Consider the following 21,241-nt stretch of genomic DNA (forward strand, 5'->3'; position numbering starts at 1 on the left):
TTGCCTATTGTACCAAGCAGGTCTAGATTGCCAACTTCATTCCTTACAGATCCAGAGAGAGAGAGATAGGTTGACTTCATTAGGATCAGATATTTTCTTTTGTGTGTTGGACAGTTGTCATGAGAGTATAGTTTTGTAAGAACATGATGTTCTCTTGCCAGCAGTTAAAAGATTATCATAATAGATATTCAAATAGAACAACTTGGGACTCTGCAGGTTCTAATAAAAGCACGATACTTTGTATTAACAAAAACAGCATTAGGTCCACTGGATGTGGCATCTAGCACATTGTACAGGGTATCCAAGGATACTTTTAACTGAGTAGACCTCTATCTAATCAAAGGGGGCTTCCCAGGTGGCTCAGTAATAAAGAATCTACCCGCCAATGCAGGAGATACGGCTTGATCCCTGTGTCAGAAGATCCCCTGGGGAAGAAACTGGCAACCCACTCCCATACTCTTGCCTGGGAAATCCCATGGACAGAAGGGCCTGGTAAGCTGTAGTCCATGGGATCACAAGAGTCAGACACGATTTGGTGACTCAACAACAAAAACATCTATCAAAGAACTGTAGGTTGGTTTATTACATTAGTCAGAGGAGATACAGAGATGACAGTGTCTTGATCTTCAATACACTCAGAATAGAGTCTTTCTCTGGTTAATTTCTGTATTTTTCTAAAGAAAATTTTCAAAGAAGACATGCTTATTTATTTGTTCATTTGTTCACTAAACAGATACATTTCGAGTGTCTTTTATGCACTAAGCGTTGTTCTGATGTCACAGGGTGAAAACATTTAAAAATCACTGCCCCTGCTCTCCTTGCTCAAGCTTGCAGTGCTCCTCTCCCCGTGGAGTCACTGCATGTGACTCATCCCTCCAGCATCAGATCATGACGACCCCTGGGAAATGTTGTCCAACAGCACCAGAGACCATGGTTCCCTCCATACTTCCCTCCCTCCCCTTGTTCATCAGCTTAGGATGTGATGATGTACGCCTCCCAAGCTGAAAAAGCATGATTTCTATAAACATTTGCCATATAATGGGAAGGACTGATATTAATGATATCCCTCACTAGTACATAGCACTCTTTGGACCATCCTGATCTGTGTGGTCCAGATACTCTTGAGCAATGGAAGGAGATAGTCTCAAGTGATTGTTTTTAAACATGTTAGTGTGTGTGTGTGTGTGTATATATATACACACACATATATACATATACACACACAGAAGCTGAACTTTTTAAAAAAGTTTTAAACAAGTTTTTAAAGAAGTTCCATATATATATATATATATATATATATATATATATATATATATATGGAAGTTTTTTAAAAATTTCAGCTTCTGTGTACCCTACTTCATGCTCACCACTACAAGTCTAGTCCCCATTCTCATCACTGAATTGAGCCCCTTTACCCGTTTGCCCTCCCCCACCTGCCTTTCAAGAGATTATCCTTTCTAAACCTTGAATATTACATCTTTCATACTTCTCTTGCCTTTGGTAAGAGGGCCAGGAAGAGAAGACTTTTGTTTCCAATGTTTTACCTTGCTCTGAGGTTCAGTGCCTTTGACCAAGCTACCCTGTGATAGGGTGTTTTCATTGTGAACTGAAGAGCCAGAGAAGTAGTCATGTCCCAGCAAGACCTATAGTCTCTGTTCAGTGCTCCAGGCAATAGAAATCCAGAAATATTGTGCTGTTTAAGCGTGCTATTGTCAGCTTATAGTACTTATTGCATTAATGGTATAGTATAATTTTCTATCAGTCTCCTGGAGTTTGGTTAGGATTATGGTCATTGTAAACAGCAGTTCTTTTCTGTTTTTTTGTTTGTTTGTTTGTTTGTTTGCTTTTTGCATTTGATGATTATAAAGGGGAGGAGTGGTTCTTAGGCATTAGTGGCCTACAAGTATAGTACAACCACTGTTCCCTTCCTCTAGTGTGGCCTCCAGTTGTGGTTTGAAAGGAATACTTTTAAACAAAGCCTCAGTCTTGAGGTTTTAATAGTCTGTATTTTTCTTCCATTGATTTAAAATGTATCTTGCTTTTTTCTTTAATAGTGGATGAGAGTTCTGAAGAGGACTCTTCAAGGAGGTAGGATTTTATAAATGTTTTTAATTATATGTTTAACTAATGGAACATGGAGAAGAGAAACTAATGGTTCTTGAGTGTTCTACTCTGGGTTAGACACTGCATTATGTGCTTAACATTTGTGACCTCATACAGTCATCACAGCAGCTTTGTAAAGTAGCTGTGTCCTACTTTTACTTAATTAGGCAACTGTGGTTTCAGGAGGTTAATGATTGACCCTGGTTAAAATGAGCTGACCTGTGATTTGACAATTGGCCTTCCTGGCTCCCATGTCCACTCCCATGGCCCTCAGCAGAGACTGAGAAGTACCCATGTAGCATATAAATTAAAGATATAAATTAGTTCTTTGACTTGTGTACATTTTAAGTTTCGACATTGTGGGGAAACTTAAGGCCTACTTCGCATTCCAGGATGTTTGGCTCTAGGTGACTGATCACACCATCCTGGTTATCTGGATCATAAAGATCTTTTTTGTAGACTTCTGTGTATTCTTGCCACCTCATCTTAATATCTTCTGCTTCTCTTAGGTCCATACCATTTGATCCTTTATGGTGTCCGTCTTTGCATGAAATGTTCCCATGGTACCTCTAATTTTCTTCAAGAGATCTCTAGCCTTTCCTATTCTATTGTTCCTCCATTTCTTTGCATTTATCACTGAGAAAGACTTTCTTTTTTTTAATTTTATTTTATTTTAAAACTCTACATAATTGTATTAGTTTTGCCAAATATCAAAATGAATCCGCCACAGGTATACATGTGAGAAAGACTTTCTTATCTCTCTTTGCTATTCTTTGGAACTCTGCATTCAAATGGGTATATCTTTCCATTTCTCCTTTGCCTTTTGCTTCTTTTCTTTCCTCAGGTATTTGGAAGGCCTCCTCAGACAACCATTTTGCCTTTTTGTTTTTCTTTTTCTTGGGGATGGTCTTGATAACTGCCTCTTATACAATGTCACGAATCTCCATCCATAGTTCTTCAGGCACTCTGTTTATCATGAAAGGTTGTTGTTGAATCACGCGAATACACCGGGATTCTTGGCCCCCGGAGGAGAAGAATTCAATCTGGAGCCAGAGACAAGGCTTGATCGCTCAGAGCTTTTGTGTAATAAAGTTTTTATTAAAGTATAAAGGAGATAGAGAAAGCTTCTGACATAGGCATCAGAAGGGGGCAGAAAGAGTACCCTCCTGCTAGTCTTCAGCTGGATGTTATATAGTCACTAGCAGTCTGTTAATGAAAGAAAGGAATGTCTTAAAATTCAGAATGGCACCAGGCCCCTCACCCATAAGATGCATTTTGGGATAGTCTTGGCGCCAAATGGTTTATCCTGGGCCATAAAATGATTAACTTGAATCTTGAAGAAGGACAGATCACCATACAAATAGTTTCATTTACATAGATTAGGAGAACAATATCTATACTGGTTTGTCAAGTAGGTTCTGGGCCAAGAGGCGGAACCGACTTGGAGACAGAGTTTGGGGTAAAGGCATAGTACATTAGCATAGCTTAAGACAAACATTTCCATAAGAAAAAGGCATTGGTTATCTCTAGACTCGAGAATAGCTAACTTCAGGCGAAACCGGGTGTCATTATGGCAACACAATATTTTAAGAGAAACCTCCCTTTAAATTTGTATAGAGAAGGAAAAAATATTGCTAGTTTGTTTTCTCCTGCCACTTAAGAGAGATAAAAATGTCTGACACTTGCAGGCTATTTCCTCTATTTGGAGACCCCTGGCCTTCCTGCCTGTTACCCTCTCATTCCCCCCTTTTCTTTTAGGAGAATTATGTTGCCTAGGGAAAAGGGGCGTCATTCTCATTTCATAACTACTTCCGAGCTGACAAGGGGCGTTGTCCCTAAATTGGTGAGGCAACATATTCTCCTAATCCTCATATTGAGGATATCTGATCCAGGGGCCCCAAATAGTAGCTGGAGGAAGCTACAGTAGTAGCAGGAGTTTGAGCAACCATTTGTAACTTAAAAGCTTTCATGCAGCTAGAAACAAATCTCCAGTTATACAATTACAGATGCAGGGAGCAAACAGCAAGAACAAAACAACCAGAATCAAAATTAAAAGTCACATTATGTCCATAGTTAAAGTACAAAGTGTTGCACCAGTCCATTTTAGGGTTGGTAGATGTCATCAGATGAAGAAGAGGCATCGCATGTGATTGTTGTCGAAGGTATTCACAGACTTGGAGAAAGTCTTTTCTTTGAAGTGGGGATGTCCACCACGGGAAGCCTTCCACTGACGAAGAGGGGAGCGCTCCGCAGACCCAGCAGTTAGACCGATTGTGGAATGCAGCATAGGAGTGAGCCCAGGACAGGAAGGCATTGTCTTGAGGATACAACAGCAGACTCAGGATATCTGGAGTCAGCAGAAGTAAGCTCACATAGGTTATCAGGCCCATCCGCTGCCCTTTGCTTAACTCTAGAGCTCGGGTCAGGGCCACAAGCTCCGCTAACTGAGCACTGGTTCCCTGGGGGAGAGATTTTGCTTCCAAAACCTGTTCAGCAGTCACCACGGCGTAACCTGCTTTACGCTTTCCATCTTGAACAAAAGAACTGCCGTCTGTAAATATTTCCATGTCAGGATTGTCTAATGGGATATCCTTTAGATCCTCCCGAGCTGCATAGTTTAAAGTTAGGAATTGAGAACAATCGTGATCAGGTGTTTCATTTTCCTTCTCAGGAAGGAAAGTGGTAGGATTTAAATTTCCACAAACTTTAAGCTTAGTTACTGGTCCTTCTAACAACAATGACTGATACTTAAGAAGCCTACTGTCTGTCATCCAAATATTAACCTTAGAATTTAAGATTCCACTCACATCATGAGAAGTCAGTACAGTAAGGTTTTGTCCATTAATTATTTTTAAAGCTTTAGGTGCTAATAAAGCCGCTGCCCCAATTACTCTTAGGCAGTGGGGCCACCCACGTGAAACTACATCTAATTATCTGCTTAGATAAGCAATAGGTTGTTGGTGAGGCCCCCGGGGTTGTGTCAAAACTCCCAATGCCACACCTTTTCTTTCAGTGACAAACAAATTAAATTTTGACCCTGTGGGCAAGCTCAGAGCTGGAGCTTGCAGGAGAGCAGTCTGAAGAACCTTAAAAGCCTTTTGAGTTTCTGGAGACCAAACCAGTTTGTCAGTTTGGGCCTGCTGAGTTTCAGCTATAAGTTTATATAAAGGCCGGGCAAGTTCCCCGTAACCCGGAATCCAAATGCGACAGTAAGCTGTGATTCCCAAAAATCCTCTCAATTGTCTTAAAGTCATAGGTAGGGGGTGATTTAGCATAGGTTTAATTTTCTCAGGGCCTATGGCCCTAGTCCCTTCTGATATGATTAGGCCCAGATATCTAACCGATTGTTGACAAAGCTGAGCCTTTTTTCTTGATGCCTTGTAACCACAGTCTGCCAGTAAGTTTAAGAAATCTTCTGAGGCTCGTGAACAAGCTTCTGTCTCAGCACAGAGCAAAATATCATCTACATATTGTAACACCACTGCTTCAGAGCTATTAAAGTTTTGTAGATCCCGTGACAAACTTTGTCCAAATAAGTGAGGACTGTCATGAAATCCCTGGGGCAAAACTGTCCAGGTTAACTGAGAAGCTGGCTGCGTAGGGTCTTCAAAGGCAAATTGGAATTGACTTTCTTCCGCCAAAGGCACTGAATAGAAGGCATCCTTTAAATCAATTACTGAGAAATATTTGGCCCGTTCAGGAATTTTAGACAATAGAGTATAAGGATTAGGCACCACGGGGTGTAAAGGAACTACAGCCTCATTTATTATTCGTAAATCTTGAACTAGTCTCCATTTACCATTCGATTTCTTTATACCCAAAATAGGAGTGTTGCAAGGACTGTTACAGGGAATTAATAGTCCCTGCTCCTTTAAATTTTCGATGATGGGTTTTAACCCTTCCTTAACTTCAGGTTTTAGTGGATACTGCTTCTTATGTGGAAATGCGTGTGGGTCTTTGAGCTTAACAACTACAGGAATAGCATTTTGTGCTCGACCCACAGATTTTCCATCAGCCCATACTCTAGGATTTACATTTTGTTCAACTAAAGGGAGAGAAAGGGAGGGCTCCATATTCATGAAAACAGAGGCATGGACCTTGCTCAGTATATCCCTTCCCAAAAGGGGTGAGGGAGATTCTGGCACAATCAGAAACTCATGTGAAAACAGCACAGAATCCCAGTTGCAAGATAAAGAATAACTGAAATAATACCTTTTGGCTCATCCAGACAGTCTCATTACGGAAGCGGATTGGGAAGAAAGTGGGCCAGGGGCTTCAGTAAGCACAGAATAAGTTGCCCCAGTATCTAAAAGGAAATTGACGGATTGGCCCCCCACAACTATTAATACCCAGGGTTCCTCAGGTGTAATTAGGACGGGAGCTTGTGTGGGGACCCCCGGGCACCTTCAGTCCTGATTGTCTTGAGAGTCTGACCCGGGAGACCTACGCCTCTGGGGGCAGTCTCTCTTCCAGTGTGGTCCTTTGCAGACTGGACATGGAGCCGGGGGCGGCTTAGATGCCTGAGGGCAATCACGCTTGAGGTGCCCCTCCTTTTCACAGTAGTAGCAAGCCCATCTCTTTTCACCTGGGCCCCTCTGGGCATTTTTCTCAGGCTGTTTAAGAACGTTTTTCATAGCCATGGCGAAGGCTTCCGCCTTTTCCTTTGTCTTTTTTTGCCTTTCTTTCTTTTCCTCATATTCCCTACCATAATAGACTGTCTGAGCCAGTTGTAACAGAGTATCTAAAGACTGATTTGGTCCATACGCCTGTTTTAATAGCTTACGGCGGATATCTGGAGCCGATTGAGTGAGAAACCTATCCTTTAAGATCACTTTTCCCTCTTCACTTTCGGGATCAATCTCAGTGAATCTGCGAAGGCCTTCTCTCAGTCTATCTAGGAATTTACCAGGAGCTTCTTTCTCTTCCTGTTCTATATCTGCCAATTTGCCATAGTTTAAAGGCTTAGAACGCGCTGCCTAAGTCCCTCAAGAATACATCTAACAAAATGACTCTGATCCCATCTTCCTTTAGCTGTGTTGTAGTCCCAGTCTGGTTCTATAGTTGGGACCGCCTGATTCCCAGTGGGGAGGGCCGCTATCTCGTTCTCCCTCTTCCCTACTGATTCATTACCAAGCCACTCATCTCCATAAGTAACCGCTTTTCCCAAAACTCGAGTCTTTGACTCAGGAGTCAGCGTTTGTCCCAAGATATACATCACATCCTTCCAAGTGAGGTCATAAAGCAGAGAGTAACACCTTTAAAAGCTCTGATATATTTTTCTGGGTCCTCTAAATAGTCTCCCAGATCCTCCTTGATTCTTTGTATTTCTTAATAAGAAAAAGGCTTATTAACTCTCACAGACTATTTCTCCCTGTGGGTGTTTCATAAAGAGGCAACAGCTTGTGTGGCTGTTCCTCAGTCTCTCTGGCTGCTCTGCGCATATGATCCCAGGGATAGATTGGAGAAACCTGTTTTTCCTCTTCTCTTTGTCTCCTGTCTTCCATCTCATCTCTTACTTCAATGGTCTGAGTTTCTACTGAAACCAGAGTAGTCTGAAGTCATACTGAGACAGGAGTTGTTTGGACCTCCATGTGGGCAGTTTGAATCCCAGTTTGGAGTCCCAGGACGGGGGCAAAGTAAGAGGATAGGAGGGAGCTGAAGGTTTCACGCCCAAATCTATACCTTTAGGACGTAAATCTGGCATATTTCACAGAGAGAAAAAGGGCAACACATACGCTACTTCTACCCATTTCCCTTGTTCCTTACAGAACCGGTCTAATTGTAGAACAGTATTATACTTAAGAGACCCTCCAACTGGCCACCGTTCGCCATCCTCCAATGGATACCGTGGCCATGCAGTATCACATAGGAAGACCAGGTGTGTCTTCTTTAAGCCCTGGGGATCAAATCTATCCCAGTTTTTCAGGATACAGTTCAAAGGAGTGAGGCTGGAATTGTTAGCTCCCATCTGTAAGAGAAAAAAAGCGACCAGCGCCATTTTTTCTACTGGAGGCGTCCCTCCCTGCTCTAGATGGGGGTGTAGACAGACGTTATACCAAAAGCTTTTTCTTCCTGGTCGGACTTAGTCTGTCCCTTACCGACGCAGGGGCCGTACTCGTCCCTCCCGGTTCTACCACCGAGATGGGGTGGGGATGTACCAGGGGTAGACTTGATAGCATCCCTACTTGACGTCCAGCTCTTCACCCTTAACCTTCCTTGCCTCTGATGTCACCCGGGGTGAATCAGAGTAACCTTCCGGAATGCCTCCCAAGCTAAGACCATTGTGGGAAACATTCATCACCTGAGTGCCTGTGCACGACCCTGAGTATTTCCTGACCACAATAAGACCGATGTGAACATAAAACTGAGATGTTCTTTTCAAGCATCACCACACTAGTATAACAGCCTCCTCTGATCCACTAAGAGCCGGCGTTACCAAAGAAAAAAAACCCATCGTAGTCCCAATCTGAGTAACCTTTAACCTCAGAGATGTTCTGGGAGCTAGAGCTCCATCTAGCTTCTGAACTTTCGATTCCTAGCGAGGCTAGACACTTTCTTGACTACCAATCCAAGTTTGGGACCTAAGCCACAGTACACAGTAACAGTATAGATCACAAGTCCCTTGAAAGTCTATGATCCAATAGATTAGGTTAGTACTTCTAATTCTCAAGGAGTTATGAAATGGTCAAAGAGACCGAAAAGATTGACCGAGAAAGGAGAGTTCGGTCCACACGCTTTGCCCATTTCTGGTCGGTTCCCGAAGGAGACATTGGGTGCCTCGTGGCATTGGCAGGTCGGTATAACGCCCCGACAGGTTTCTGCCATAAGCCGTATGAGATCACCGTGGAACCGCAGAGCAAGGCTCCTTACTTGTTTCACGCAGGGCATGCCATTCATTCACACAAGCACACGGTAGAGTTAGTAAAGCACAGCAGAAAACGTGTTCGCTAAGAGAACAAAGAACTAAAGCTCCAAGCATCCTTACCTTGTCCTGAAGGATCCCGGACGAGCCCCCAAGATGAAAAGTTGTTGTTGAATCACACAAATACACCGGGATTCTTGGCTCCCGGAGGAGAAGAATTCAATCCGGAGCCAGAGACGAGGCTTGATCGCTCAGAGCTTTTGTGTAATAAAGTTTTTATTAAAGTATAAAGGAGATAGAGAAAGCTTCTGACATAGGCATCAGAAGGGGGCAGAAAGAGTACCCTCCTGCTAGTCTTCAGCTGGATGTTATATAGTCACTAGCAGTCTGTTAATGAAAGAAAGGAATGTCTTAAAATTCAGAATGGCACCAGGCCCCTCACCCATAAGATGCATTTTGGGATAGTCTTGGCGCCAAATGGTTTATCCTGGGCCATAAAATGATTAACTTGAATCTTGAAGAAGGACAGATCACCATACAAATAGTTTCATTTACATAGATTAGGAGAACAATATCTATACTGGTTTGTCAAGTAGGTTCTGGGCCAAGAGGCGGAACCGACTTGGAGACAGAGTTTGGGGTAAAGGCATAGTACATTAGCATAGCTTAAGACAAACATTTCCATAAGAAAAAGGCATTGGTTATCTCTAGACTCGAGAATAGCTAACTTCAGGCGAAACCGGGTGTCATTATGGCAACACAATATTTTAAGAGAAACCTCCCTTTAAATTTGTATAGAGAAGGAAAAAATATTGCTAGTTTGTTTTCTCCTGCCGCTTAAGAGAGATAAAAATGTCTGACACTTGCAGGCTATTTCCTCTATTTGGAGACCCCTGGCCTTCCTGCCTGTTACCCTCTCAATCAGATCTAATCCCTTGAATCTATTTGTCACTTCCACTATCTAATCATAAGAGTAAATACTACATGAAACTAATTTCAGAACAGAAAAACTAATTTCACAACAGAACACTTTACCTTGGTATTAAAATCTAGGACTTCATCATTTGATGTAGGCCCCAAATCAACATCAGGTTTGTTGGGAAACCTTTAAAGTAAAAGCATACAATAAAAATGAGTGAGCTCATGCCCTTGAACAAAAGGAAAAAAAAGTGAAAGTTTGTCTATATATTACATGAACTTTCTTGACATGAATAAAATTTGGCATGTTTTAAAACAGTTTTTTTTTTTTTTAATTTTTAAAGATTTCTTGATGTGGACCACTTTTAAAATCTTTGCTGAATTAGTTCCAGTGGTGCTTCTATTTTATGTTTTGGCTGTCTGACCCTGGGTCATGTGAGATCTTAGCTTCTCTGACCAAGTATCGGACACACACTGTCTTATTAACCATCTAACCACTGTACCCCCAGGGAAGTCTCTAAAAAAGTTTTTCATTACCTATTTTTGCATCCATCTCTCCCAACCTATGAAATATCAAGTTAACACTCATTCTTAGTTTCCATAACAGAGAGTGACAGCCAATGTATCAGCAGAGCCTAAAAATAATTTTTCACTAAAATTTCTAATAGCTGAACTGAAAATCCAATTGATGGATTGAAATAGTTCTTGTTTGCCCAAACTGGAATAAACCTGATGACTTAAAACGAAGCGGAAGAATAGGCTTTTCCTTCTCCGTTGTCTGTTCAAGGTTCAGAGACCAATCTGAGTCTGTCCAAAATGGGAGTCTTAGACCGTCTGCAGGGATACCACTTACTGACATGGCACCACTTCTCTCCTTTAAGGGAGAACAGGGAGTTTTCCCACAATGTCGAAACTTAAAGTGTACACAAGTTAAAGAACTAATTTATATCTTTAACTTATATGCTACATAGGTACTACTCAGTCTCTGCTGAGGGCCATGGGAGTGGATGTGGGAGCCAGGAAGGCCAATTGTCAAATCACAGGTCAGCTCATTTTAACCAGGGTCAATTCATTAACCTCCTGAAACCACAGTTGCCTAATTAAGTAAAAGTAGGACACAGCTACTTTACAAAGCTGCTGTGGTGACTCTATGAGGTCACAAATGTTAAACACATAATGCAGTGTCTAACCCAGAGTAGAACACCCAGAGTAGAACTATTAGTTTCTCTTCTCCATGTTCCCTTAAACATATAATTTAAAACATCCATAAAATCCTACCTCCTTGAAGAGTCCTCTTCAGAACTCTCATCCACTATTAAAGAAAAAAAGCAATATATATATAAATATATATATATATATATATATATATATATATATATATATATATTTCCATATATATATATATGGAAAGTTTTAAAACTTTTAAAAAACATTTTTTAAAAGTTCAGCTTCTATGTGTGTGTATGTATGTGTGTATATATATATACACACACACATACACACTAACATATTTAAAAAGAATCTATTGAGACTATCTCCTTCCATTGCTCAAGAGTATCTGGACCACACAGATCAGGATGGTCCAAAGAGTGCTATGTACTAGTCAGGGATATCATTATATCAGTCCTTCCCATTATATGGCAAATGTTTATAGAAATCATGCTTTTTCAGCTTGGAAGGCGTACATCATCACATCCTAAGCTGATGAACAAGGGGAGGGAGGGAAGTATGGAGGGAACCATGGTCTCTGGTGCTGTTGGACAACATTTCCCAGGGGTCGTCATGATCTGATGCTGGAGGGATGAGTCACATGCAGTGACTCCACGGGGAGAGGAGCACTGCAAGCTTGAGCAAGGAGAGCAGGGGCAGTGATTTTTAAATGTTTTCACCCTGTGACATCAGAACAATGCCTAGTGCATAAAAGACACTCGAAATGTATCTGTTTAGTGAACAAATGAACAAATAAATAAGCATGTCTTCTTTGAAAATTTTCTTTAGAAAAATACAGAAATTAACCAGAGAAAAACTCTATTCTGAGTGTATTGAAGATCAAGACACTGTCATCTCTGTATCTCCTCTGACTAATGTAATAAACCAACCTACAGTTCTTTGATAGATGTTTTTGTTGTTGAGTCACCAAATCGTGTCTGACTCTTGTGATCCCATGGACTACAGCTCACCAGGCCCTTCTGTCCATGGGATTTCCCAGGCAAGAGTATGGGAGTGGGTTGCCAGTTTCTTCTCCAGGGGATCTTCCGACACAGGGATCAAGCCGTATCTCCTGCATTGGCAGGTAGATTCTTTATTACTGAGCCACCTGGGAGGCCCCCTTTGATTAGATAAAGGTCTACTCAGTTAAAGGTATCCTTGGATACCCTGTACAATGTGCTAGATGCCACATCCAGTGGACCTAATGCTGTTTTTGTTAATACAAAGTATTTTCGTGCTTTTATTAGAACCTGCAGAGTCCCAAGTTGTTCTATTTGAATATCTATTATGATAATCTTTTAACTGCTGGCAAGAGAACATCATGTTCTTACAAAACTATACTCTCATGACAATTGTCCAACACACAAAAGAAAATATCTGATCCTAATGAAGTCAACCTATCTCTCTCTCTCTGGATCTGTAAGGAATGAAGTTGGCAATCTAGACCTGCTTGGTACAATAGGCAAAATAACTGGTTCTCAACCAGGCATTGCTTTTATGCCTTCTGTACAATTGGTAGGTATCTTTCAGAAATAATCTCTCACTACTATGCTGCACACTGCCTCAGCTTTGCAGTTATTGTTTATCATTTCTTATCCTACCAGGAAGGGATTATTCAAGTTCCCAGTTTTAATGATGGTAACTATTTTAGTGAGACTAATCACTACACAGTGAAACTGAAAGTGAAAGTGAAGTCACTCAGTTGTGTCCGACTCTTTGCAACCCCATGGACTGTAGCCTACCAGGCTTCTCCATCCATGGGATTTTCCAGGCGATAGTACTGGAGTGGATTGCCATTTCCTTCTCCAGGGGATCGTCCTGACCCAGGGATCGAACCCGGGTCTCCTGCATTGTAGACAGATGCTTTCCCGTCTGAGCCATCACTCGGTAAAGGCAAACCACTTCTCAAAATGAAAGTTCACTTTCATAAGACGTCCAATCTGCTGTTCTATGACTATAGATGAAATATACATCATACTCAATTTTTTTTTTTCTGATTTACACAAAGATCTAATATAGGACTTTAGGGACCATATTAAAGAGATGGATTTCTTTTCAGACAATATTGTATTTGATGTTAATTCACCTATAATTAACTTCTTAAAGAATTCTGAATACTAGAGTATAAAGACATTAATTAAAAAATAAAATACACATGCAATTTACACTACTTTTTTTATAGTTCTTTCATTATTGAAGCTTCCTCATTCCTACTTTATCTATGGTAGAATCACCGAGAGTAATTCAGTATCAGATGATGTACCTGGGTTGGTTTTATCAGGAGAAGTTTTAGATCTCTTTTCTTTATATTCAGGAATCAGTTGGCAAAAGCTATGTATTAAAAATGTGATAAATAATATTTTAACACTGATATGAAAAACAACTACCAAATTCTTAGATCACTTCAGACAATGTCAGAGGTGATATCAAAACTTTAATTGTCATATACATTTCAAGATTCTAAGTTCTGTAAACTTTTATTTAGCATGTAGTAAAGGAGAAAGTAAAGGTATATTTTCACCCTGCTGATTTAACTTATATGCAGAGTACATAATGAGAAAGACTGGGCTGGATGAAGCACAAGCTGGATTCAAGATTGCCGGGAGAAATATCAATAACCTCAGATATGCAGATGACACCACCCTTATGGCAGAAAGTGAAGAAGAACAAAAAAGCCTCTTGATGAAAGTGAAAGAAGAGAGTGAAAAAGTTGGCTTAAAGCTCAACATTCAGAAAACTGAGATCATGGCATCCGGTCCCATCACTTCATGGCAAATAGATGGGGAAACAGTGACTAACTTTGTTTTTTTGTGGGCTCCAAAATCACTGCAGATGGTGATTGCAGCCAGGAAATTAAAAGACACTTACTCCTTGGAAAGAAAGTTAGACCAACTTAGCATATTCAAAAGCAGAGACATTACTTTCTCAACATAGGTCCGTCTAGTCAAGGTTATGGTTTTTCCAGTAGTCATGTATGAATGTGAAAGTTGGACTATAAAGAAAGCTGAGCACAAAAGAATTGATGCTTCTGAACTGTGGTCTTGGAAAAGACTCTTGAGAGTCCCTTGGACTGCAAGGAGATCCAACCAGTCCATCCTAAAGGAAATCAGTCCTGGGTGTTCATTAGAAGGACTGATGTTGAAGCTGAAACTCCAATATTTTGGCCACCTGATGCGAAGAGCTGACTCATTTGAAAAGACCCTGATGCTGGGAAAGATTGAAGGCAGAAGGAGAAGGGGACAACAGAGGATGAGATGGTTGGATGGCATCACTGACTCAATGGAAATAATTTTGGGTAAACTCTGGGAGTTGGTGACGGACAGGGAGGCTTGGCGTGCTGCCGTCCATGGGGTCCCAAAGAGTCGAACATGACTGAGCAATTGAACTGAATTGCAAGGAGAAAGAAAAGGAAGATGAAGTAGTCATGAACTCAGGGCAGTACAACTCCAATAATTAACTAGACTTAGCTTAGCATTGGAGAAGGCGATGGCACCCCACTCTAGTACTTTTGCCTGGAAAATCCCATGGATGGAGGAGCCTGGTAGGCTGCAGTCCATGGGGTCTCTAGGAGTCGGACACGACTGAGCGACTTCACTTTCACTTTCCACTTTCATGCATTGGAGAAGGAAACGGCAACCCACTCCAGTGTTCTTGCCTGGAGAATCCCAGGGACAGGGGAGCCTGGTGGGCTGCCGTCTATGGGGTCGCACAGAGTAAGACAGGACTGAACCGACTTAGCAGCAGCAGCAGCAGTTTAAAAAATGCTTTGCAAGTAGTTTGTAAATAAAGTTAGTTGAGATATACCTTGTTCCTGGCTTCTATATTGGTGTCTCAGGAAAGCAGCTTTGCTGCGAGTGATATATTCTGGCAAAAGACAGTGTAGTGGAGAGTGGTGTTCCCACAGACGTCCATGACATTTGGGTCGGCACCATGCTCCAGCAGAAGAGTCGCACACTCCTCTTCTTGGCATTCTATGGCCTGTCTGTGATGCACCAAGAAACAGAGTGTAAATTCTAGGAATTCAAAGTAAACAGTACACAAGCTTTACTGGTTTGCTATATCTAAATGAGATGAATTCACTTTTAGTCTCAGTAGTTAAATCACATCCACCTCGTGTGGACGCAGCTCGCTGCCCCATACCTTCATCAGTGCTGTCCTGTTTTCATTGTCACAGAGGTTAAGCCGACATTTTCTCTCCCGGAGCAGAGTGACCACCGCTGAATGGCCATTGGCACAGTCCAAGTGGAGGGCAGTCCTATGAAAGCAAGAGGAGTTTTCAGGAAACTCTAGTGTTACTGTTTCAAAACAAACAATTGTTCCTGTGATTGAAAACATTCAATAGCATGCTATTCCTATCCCTCTAAAACAAATATTTTGTTTCCTTCTGGAGAAATAACATTATATATTAGCATTAGCTCTTCTTAATACAGTAATGAAAGAACAATTTACTTGAATAGAATGACCATGACCTTGAGATTCAGCTCAACTTGGGTTTGAATTTGACTTTCACTCTGTCACTTAGCTGTCATTCAGCCTCTCTGTGCCTCAATTTCCTCATCAACAAAATAGAGAGAGAGAAGTAGTTCTCTCACAGGACAGCACTGCCATGCTTAAATGAGATCCATGCAAAGAGTTTAGAACCGTTCCTGGCACAGGTAACAGCTCAGTAACTGTTAGGTAATATAATCATAATTATTGCTGCTGCTGCTGCTCCTGCTAAGTCACGTCAGTCGTGTCCAACTCTGTGCGACCCCATAGATGGCAGCCCACCAGGCTCCCCCATCCCTGGGATTCTCTAGGCAAGAGTACTGGAGTGGGGTGCCATTGCCTTCTCCGATTTTACAAGGACAACCTCTCAATGAAGTCAAAGGATATCATACCACATTTTGCAGATACATTTTGAGGATTAGAGACAACACTGTGCTTCAGTGATTCTAATACCTTCATTTTCTGACATTTTAACGTCTCTGACATTGGAATGAAATTTATAATGCACAATGTCTGTACAGCTATAATTGGTAGCATTTTTGTTTGCTCATTTCTCATTTTTCCCATTGATCTAATTACCATAAAGTCTTTTTCTCTAAGGTTGCTTCTTTTTAATTAAAATATAAATGCTGCATATTACATATTATTATATATTACAGGTACACAACATAGTGATTCACAATTTTTATAGGTCATACTCCATTTTAAGTTATTATATGATATTTGCTATATTCCCCATGTACAATACATCCCAGTAGCTTGCAGGATTTTAGGTCCCCCACCAGGTATTGAGCCCTGGGCCCACAGAACTGAGTTTTAACTACTGGATGTCCAAGGAACTCCATAGACTCCCTTGACTTCTGAAAAGGCTGAAAGTTGTCAGAAAATATCAATCCTCAAATAAAAAAAAATCTAAAAAAAAATTGAAAGTGAGAAATAATTTTTATCTGTGCCACATTCCTATTAGTGTCAAAAAGACAAGGCCTGTCTGCTAATCTGACTTGCCTATAGACAGCTTGATCTACAGAGAGTTTTAAAATTTTTGTGTTGTTAAAATGTTAAATCAACATCCAGATTTCTTTTCTTTTGTGTGTGTGCCGAAATCCAGGAAACTCCAGAATTCTTACTTTTGAAATCATTCTTAGAAAGGTCTTTGGGGTGGGAGGGAGGCTCACAAGGAAGGGGATATATGTATACTTACAACTGATTTATGATGCTATACAGCAGAAAACAACACAACATTGTAAAGCAATTATTCTCCAATTAAAAAAAAAAATAAGGTTAAGAAACAGTAGAAATAGAAAAAAGAGAAGGTCTCTGTCAGCAGATAAAAAATGTATAAATAGGAATCTGAGTTTTATTCTGGTACTTTTCTCACTGTGCATATTTGAAATGTTTGATTCATACTCTATCTGAAACTTTTTGGTGAGATAAAAATTGAGTTACTTTTCTCTTTTACCAGGTTATTTCTCCACCATCTACACACAGTTTATCATTTCTAACAGAAAAGGTCATCATTTTCAAGTTCTAAAGTTTTACATTCATTTGGGTGTTTGGGCATTCTGGTCCATTCATGTATCTATCTTTTCAGTTGTTAGTAAATGAACACTTTGTGGGCACTTATAGCACATTTTGATATCTACAAGGGCAAATCTTCCTCTACTATACAAAGCTTTTAATTTCATCACAACAATTAAAGACAGCATAGGTAACCTAAAATCTTTAAAACCATGAAATGTTGATTTGCTTTAAATATAGAAAGACCATACATCCTAAGAAAATGTCTTCCTATTCAAGGACACAGCCAGCTTCCTACTCCAAAGCTGTCTTCTAAGGTCCTTCAGCAAAGAACACATATACCTAAGGGTACACTGATATAAAATGGATATTGAATTGTATCTGAAGAATTTTTAATCCAGAAGTTGATTTGGCATGGGAATTATTTTGCTCACTATGCAGTTTTCTGTAATATATAACCTTACGGTATGAAAAATATATATATTTAAAATATTGACAACATCAGAAATCTGTCCACAGATTGTGGATCCATGATCCACAATAGGTGATCCCTGAAGAAGTGTTTTCATAAATCACATGAGAAAAAATGTGAGAGCCAGAAAGTTCAGAAGATTTCTTGAAGGCTATATAACTTAGGAGCTTTTACTCATGAGTACATCATGCTAACCCATGCAAATAAAAAGTAGAAGGAAGAAAGGAAAAACAGATGCTATTCATGTTTCATTTCATTTCTGTGATTATCAACATTCAGTTAAATGACTTCAAAACTATTAGTAAAACTCTATAAGGGGAGTTATAAGTGGGTCCAAAACCAGCTAAGGCTTTTTGCTGCCTATAAAGTCTGTGGGGTGCTGGATCCCAGGAAGGTATCCAGGAGCCTTGGAAGGGAAACTCACAGGCGGGATCTCTTCCAGGCCCTTCCACCCCTCTTACCTGTTCATCTTCTCCCTGTCGTACAGGCCATTTTCCCCAAACAACAGAGCATGCTGCACTTTGGCTACGTTGCCCAAAATGGCAGCTTTGTGGATCTTTCTGAGGTCTTTATCTCGGATGGGGTACCCGGGCTGGAAGTTGATTCCATGACCTCTGTCTTTCATGGGTTGATGGAGGAGCCAAAGGGCGGCACACCCTTCTTACTCCCAAAGCCAAATGTCTTCTTCATCACAGAGCCTATGGACTCCAAACACACCTCACCTCTCCCTCAGCTCTTCACAGTCCCCTAAACCCAACACGAGCACTACAGGTAAGCCAGAGCCGTCCCACCACAAACTCCCAGATGGGAAGCTCAACGGTTTGGAATCTCTCATCACAGAATGATCGTTGCTAAGCAACATCTCTAAACACATTGCCCATGAGCACAGAGCCCTGGCGTGCCAGCCCAGTGCTCATATGCAAGAACTGTAAGTTTATTTCCTGAATGAAACAAACAATATCAATAAACCTTTACCTAAACTAAGAAGGAAAGAGAGGAAACTGAAATACAGAAATGAAAGTGACATTATAACTGTATAACTGTCAAAATAACTATAGTATCCAAAGCAATCTACAGATTCAGTGCAATTTCTATCAAATTACCAATGGCATTTTTCACACAACTAGAACAAAAAATTTTACAGTGTGTATGGAAACAAAAGACCCCAAATAGACAAAGCGATCTTGAGAAAGAAAAGCAAGAGCCGACAGAATAAGGTACCCTGACTGCAGACTATTGTGCAAGCTTCAGTAATCAAAACAAAGTACTACCACAAAAAAAGAAATATATTGAATGATCAATGGAACAAGACAGAAAGTCCAGTGAGAAACCTACTTACCTGTGGTCAATTAATCTAGGATAAAGGAGGCAAGACTATACAAAGAAGAAAAGACAGCCCCTTCAATGAGTGGTGCTGAGAAAACTCAACAGCTACATGTATAAGAAGGACATTAGAACACTCCCTAATATCATACACAAAAATAAACTCAAAATGGATTAAGCACCTAAATATAAGACAGGTCCTGTAAAACTCAGAGGAGGATATAGGCAGAACACACTGTGACATAAATTACAGCAGGATCTTTTTTCATCCACCTCTTAGAGTAATGAAAATAAAAACAGAGATAAGCAAATGGGATATAATTAAATGTAAAAGCTTTTGCACAGTGCAGGAAATCATAAACAAGACAGACGACAACCCACAGAATGGGAGACAATATTTGCAAATGATGCAATTGACAAGGGATTAATCTCCAACATATTCAAACAGATCAAAGAGCTCAATATCAAAAAACAAACAACCTGATCAAAAAATGAGTATAAGATCTAAATACACATTTCTGTAAGGAACACCTACAGACGACCAAAAAGCACATGAGGGATGCTCAGAAAGGATGCTCCACATCACTATTATAGAAATGCAGAGATACTATAATAAGGTATCATTTCATACCAATCAGAATAGCCACCATCAAAAAATATACAAACAATAAATGCTGGCGAGAGTGTAGAGAAAAGGGAATCCTTCTACACTGCTTATGGAATGCACCTAAGTACACCCAGTATAGAAAACTCTATAAAGATTGCTATAAAAACTAAATATAGAGTTACCATATGATTCAGAAATCTCAGTCCTGGGCATATATCTGGAGAAAACCATAATTCAAAAAGGTACATGCACCCCAATGTTCACTGCAGAACTATGTACAATAGCCAAGACATTGAAGCAACCTAAATGTCCATCAACAGAAGAATGGATAAAGAAGATGCAGTATACACACACACACACACACACACCAATGAAAATGGAATATTACTCAGCCATAAAAAGAAATAATAATGGCATTTGCAGAAACACAGATGGATCTTGAAATCACAATACTAAATGAGGTAACTCAGAGAAAACCAAGTATCACAGCACTTAAATGTGGAATTTAATAAAAATAAACTTATTTACACAACAGAAACCAACTCAAAAGATCTGAAAATCAAATTATGGTTATGACAGGGGAAACATGAGGGGAGGGACAAATTAGGAGACTGGAGTTAACATATATACACTATTTTCTAGTAGTCATGTATAGATATGAGAGTTGTACAATAAAGAAGTCTGACTGCCAAAGAATGCTTTTGAACTGTGGTGTTGGGAGTAGACTCTCAAGAGTCCTTGGACTGCAAGGAGATGAAACCAGTCAATCCTAAAGGAAATCAATCCTGAATATTCATTGGAAGCACTGATGTTGAGGCTGAAGCTCCAATACTTCAGCCACTTGATGTGAAGAGCTGACTCATCAGAAAAGACCCTTGTGCTGGGAAAGATGGAAGGCAGGAGGAGAAAGGCGACAACAGAGGACGAGAGCATTGGATAGCATCAGCAACTCAATAGGCATGAATTTGAGCTAACCCCACAAGATAGTAGAGGACAGAGGAGGCTGGCGGGCTGCAGTCCATTGGTCACAAAGTTGGACACTACTGAGTGACTAACACTTTCACTTTGAATATGGAAAACTTAACAGTGCTGATTTTTAAATCACTTAAGTTAGCTGCAGAGAAAATACTTAGTATCAAAAGTACTTAGATGCTACTATTTAAAAGTAGTATTAGTACTACTTAAAACTAGTAGTTTTAAAATACCATACAAATTTTCATCATACACACAAAAATATTTCCCTTTAATAAAGATTTTCTCATCATGTTTAATGAGAAACAACTAAAATGTCATGAAAACAGTCCAGAAGGGAAATTTTCACTATTTATCTTTCAGATCATATACTTTTTCTTCAAAATCTGTACATATTCTTGTGATGTTTTCAAAAGCATGTCCTGAGACAGATTTGACCCATCTGTAGCTCCTAGAGGAGACAATCCATAGGACTCAGATTCAAATTCAGCAGCAGCTGGAAAGAAAACAAGGATTACATTCTTTATCTAAAATACTCGAGTTAACTCAGTATTAATAAAAACAAAACAAAACAAAAACATGATATATTTCTAAGTGCTCTGAAAAATGAAACATATCTATAAATGACAGAAAACAAAATACAGGATTACAATTATGTAATCAACCCATGGTCCCACATGTGGCTGAGTATCAGAGCTTCTGGCTTTCTCATTCTTCATTCATTTACTCAATAACTATCTGCTAAGGTGCTGTAACAAACACTGGAATT

The 21,241-nt window shown here is 40.1% G+C and overlaps 1 protein-coding gene across 8 annotated transcripts in view; it reads right to left on the bottom strand.

Annotated features, from left to right (window-relative positions):
- Window positions 1-3,180: 3,180 nt before the first annotated feature.
- Window positions 3,181-21,241, bottom strand: part of LOC139180739 (ankyrin repeat domain-containing protein 26-like) — a 31,411-nt gene continuing 13,350 nt past the window's right edge. For 2 of the 8 annotated variants that reach the window (XR_011564993.1, XR_011564995.1), the window contains 5 exons: window positions 20,845-20,968; window positions 15,233-15,347; window positions 14,897-15,074; window positions 11,162-11,195; window positions 3,181-10,070 (listed from right to left, as the gene is read on the bottom strand). Coding sequence is in view for 2 of the 8 variants with exons in the window: in XM_070783159.1 (XP_070639260.1) it covers window positions 9,962-10,070; window positions 11,162-11,195; window positions 14,897-15,074; window positions 15,233-15,347; window positions 18,032-18,195 (600 nt within the window). In the remaining 6 variants the exon portion in view is untranslated. Of the gene's footprint in view, window positions 10,071-11,161; window positions 11,196-14,896; window positions 15,075-15,232; window positions 15,348-18,031; window positions 18,555-20,844; window positions 20,969-21,241 lie in introns of those variants that run through there. The other 6 variants (XR_011564997.1, XR_011564994.1, XM_070783161.1 and 3 more) reach the window with 6 other exon arrangements.

Source organism: Bos indicus, chromosome 29, assembly GCF_029378745.1.
Source record: "Bos indicus isolate NIAB-ARS_2022 breed Sahiwal x Tharparkar chromosome 29, NIAB-ARS_B.indTharparkar_mat_pri_1.0, whole genome shotgun sequence".
Taxonomy (NCBI): domain Eukaryota; kingdom Metazoa; phylum Chordata; class Mammalia; order Artiodactyla; family Bovidae; genus Bos; species Bos indicus.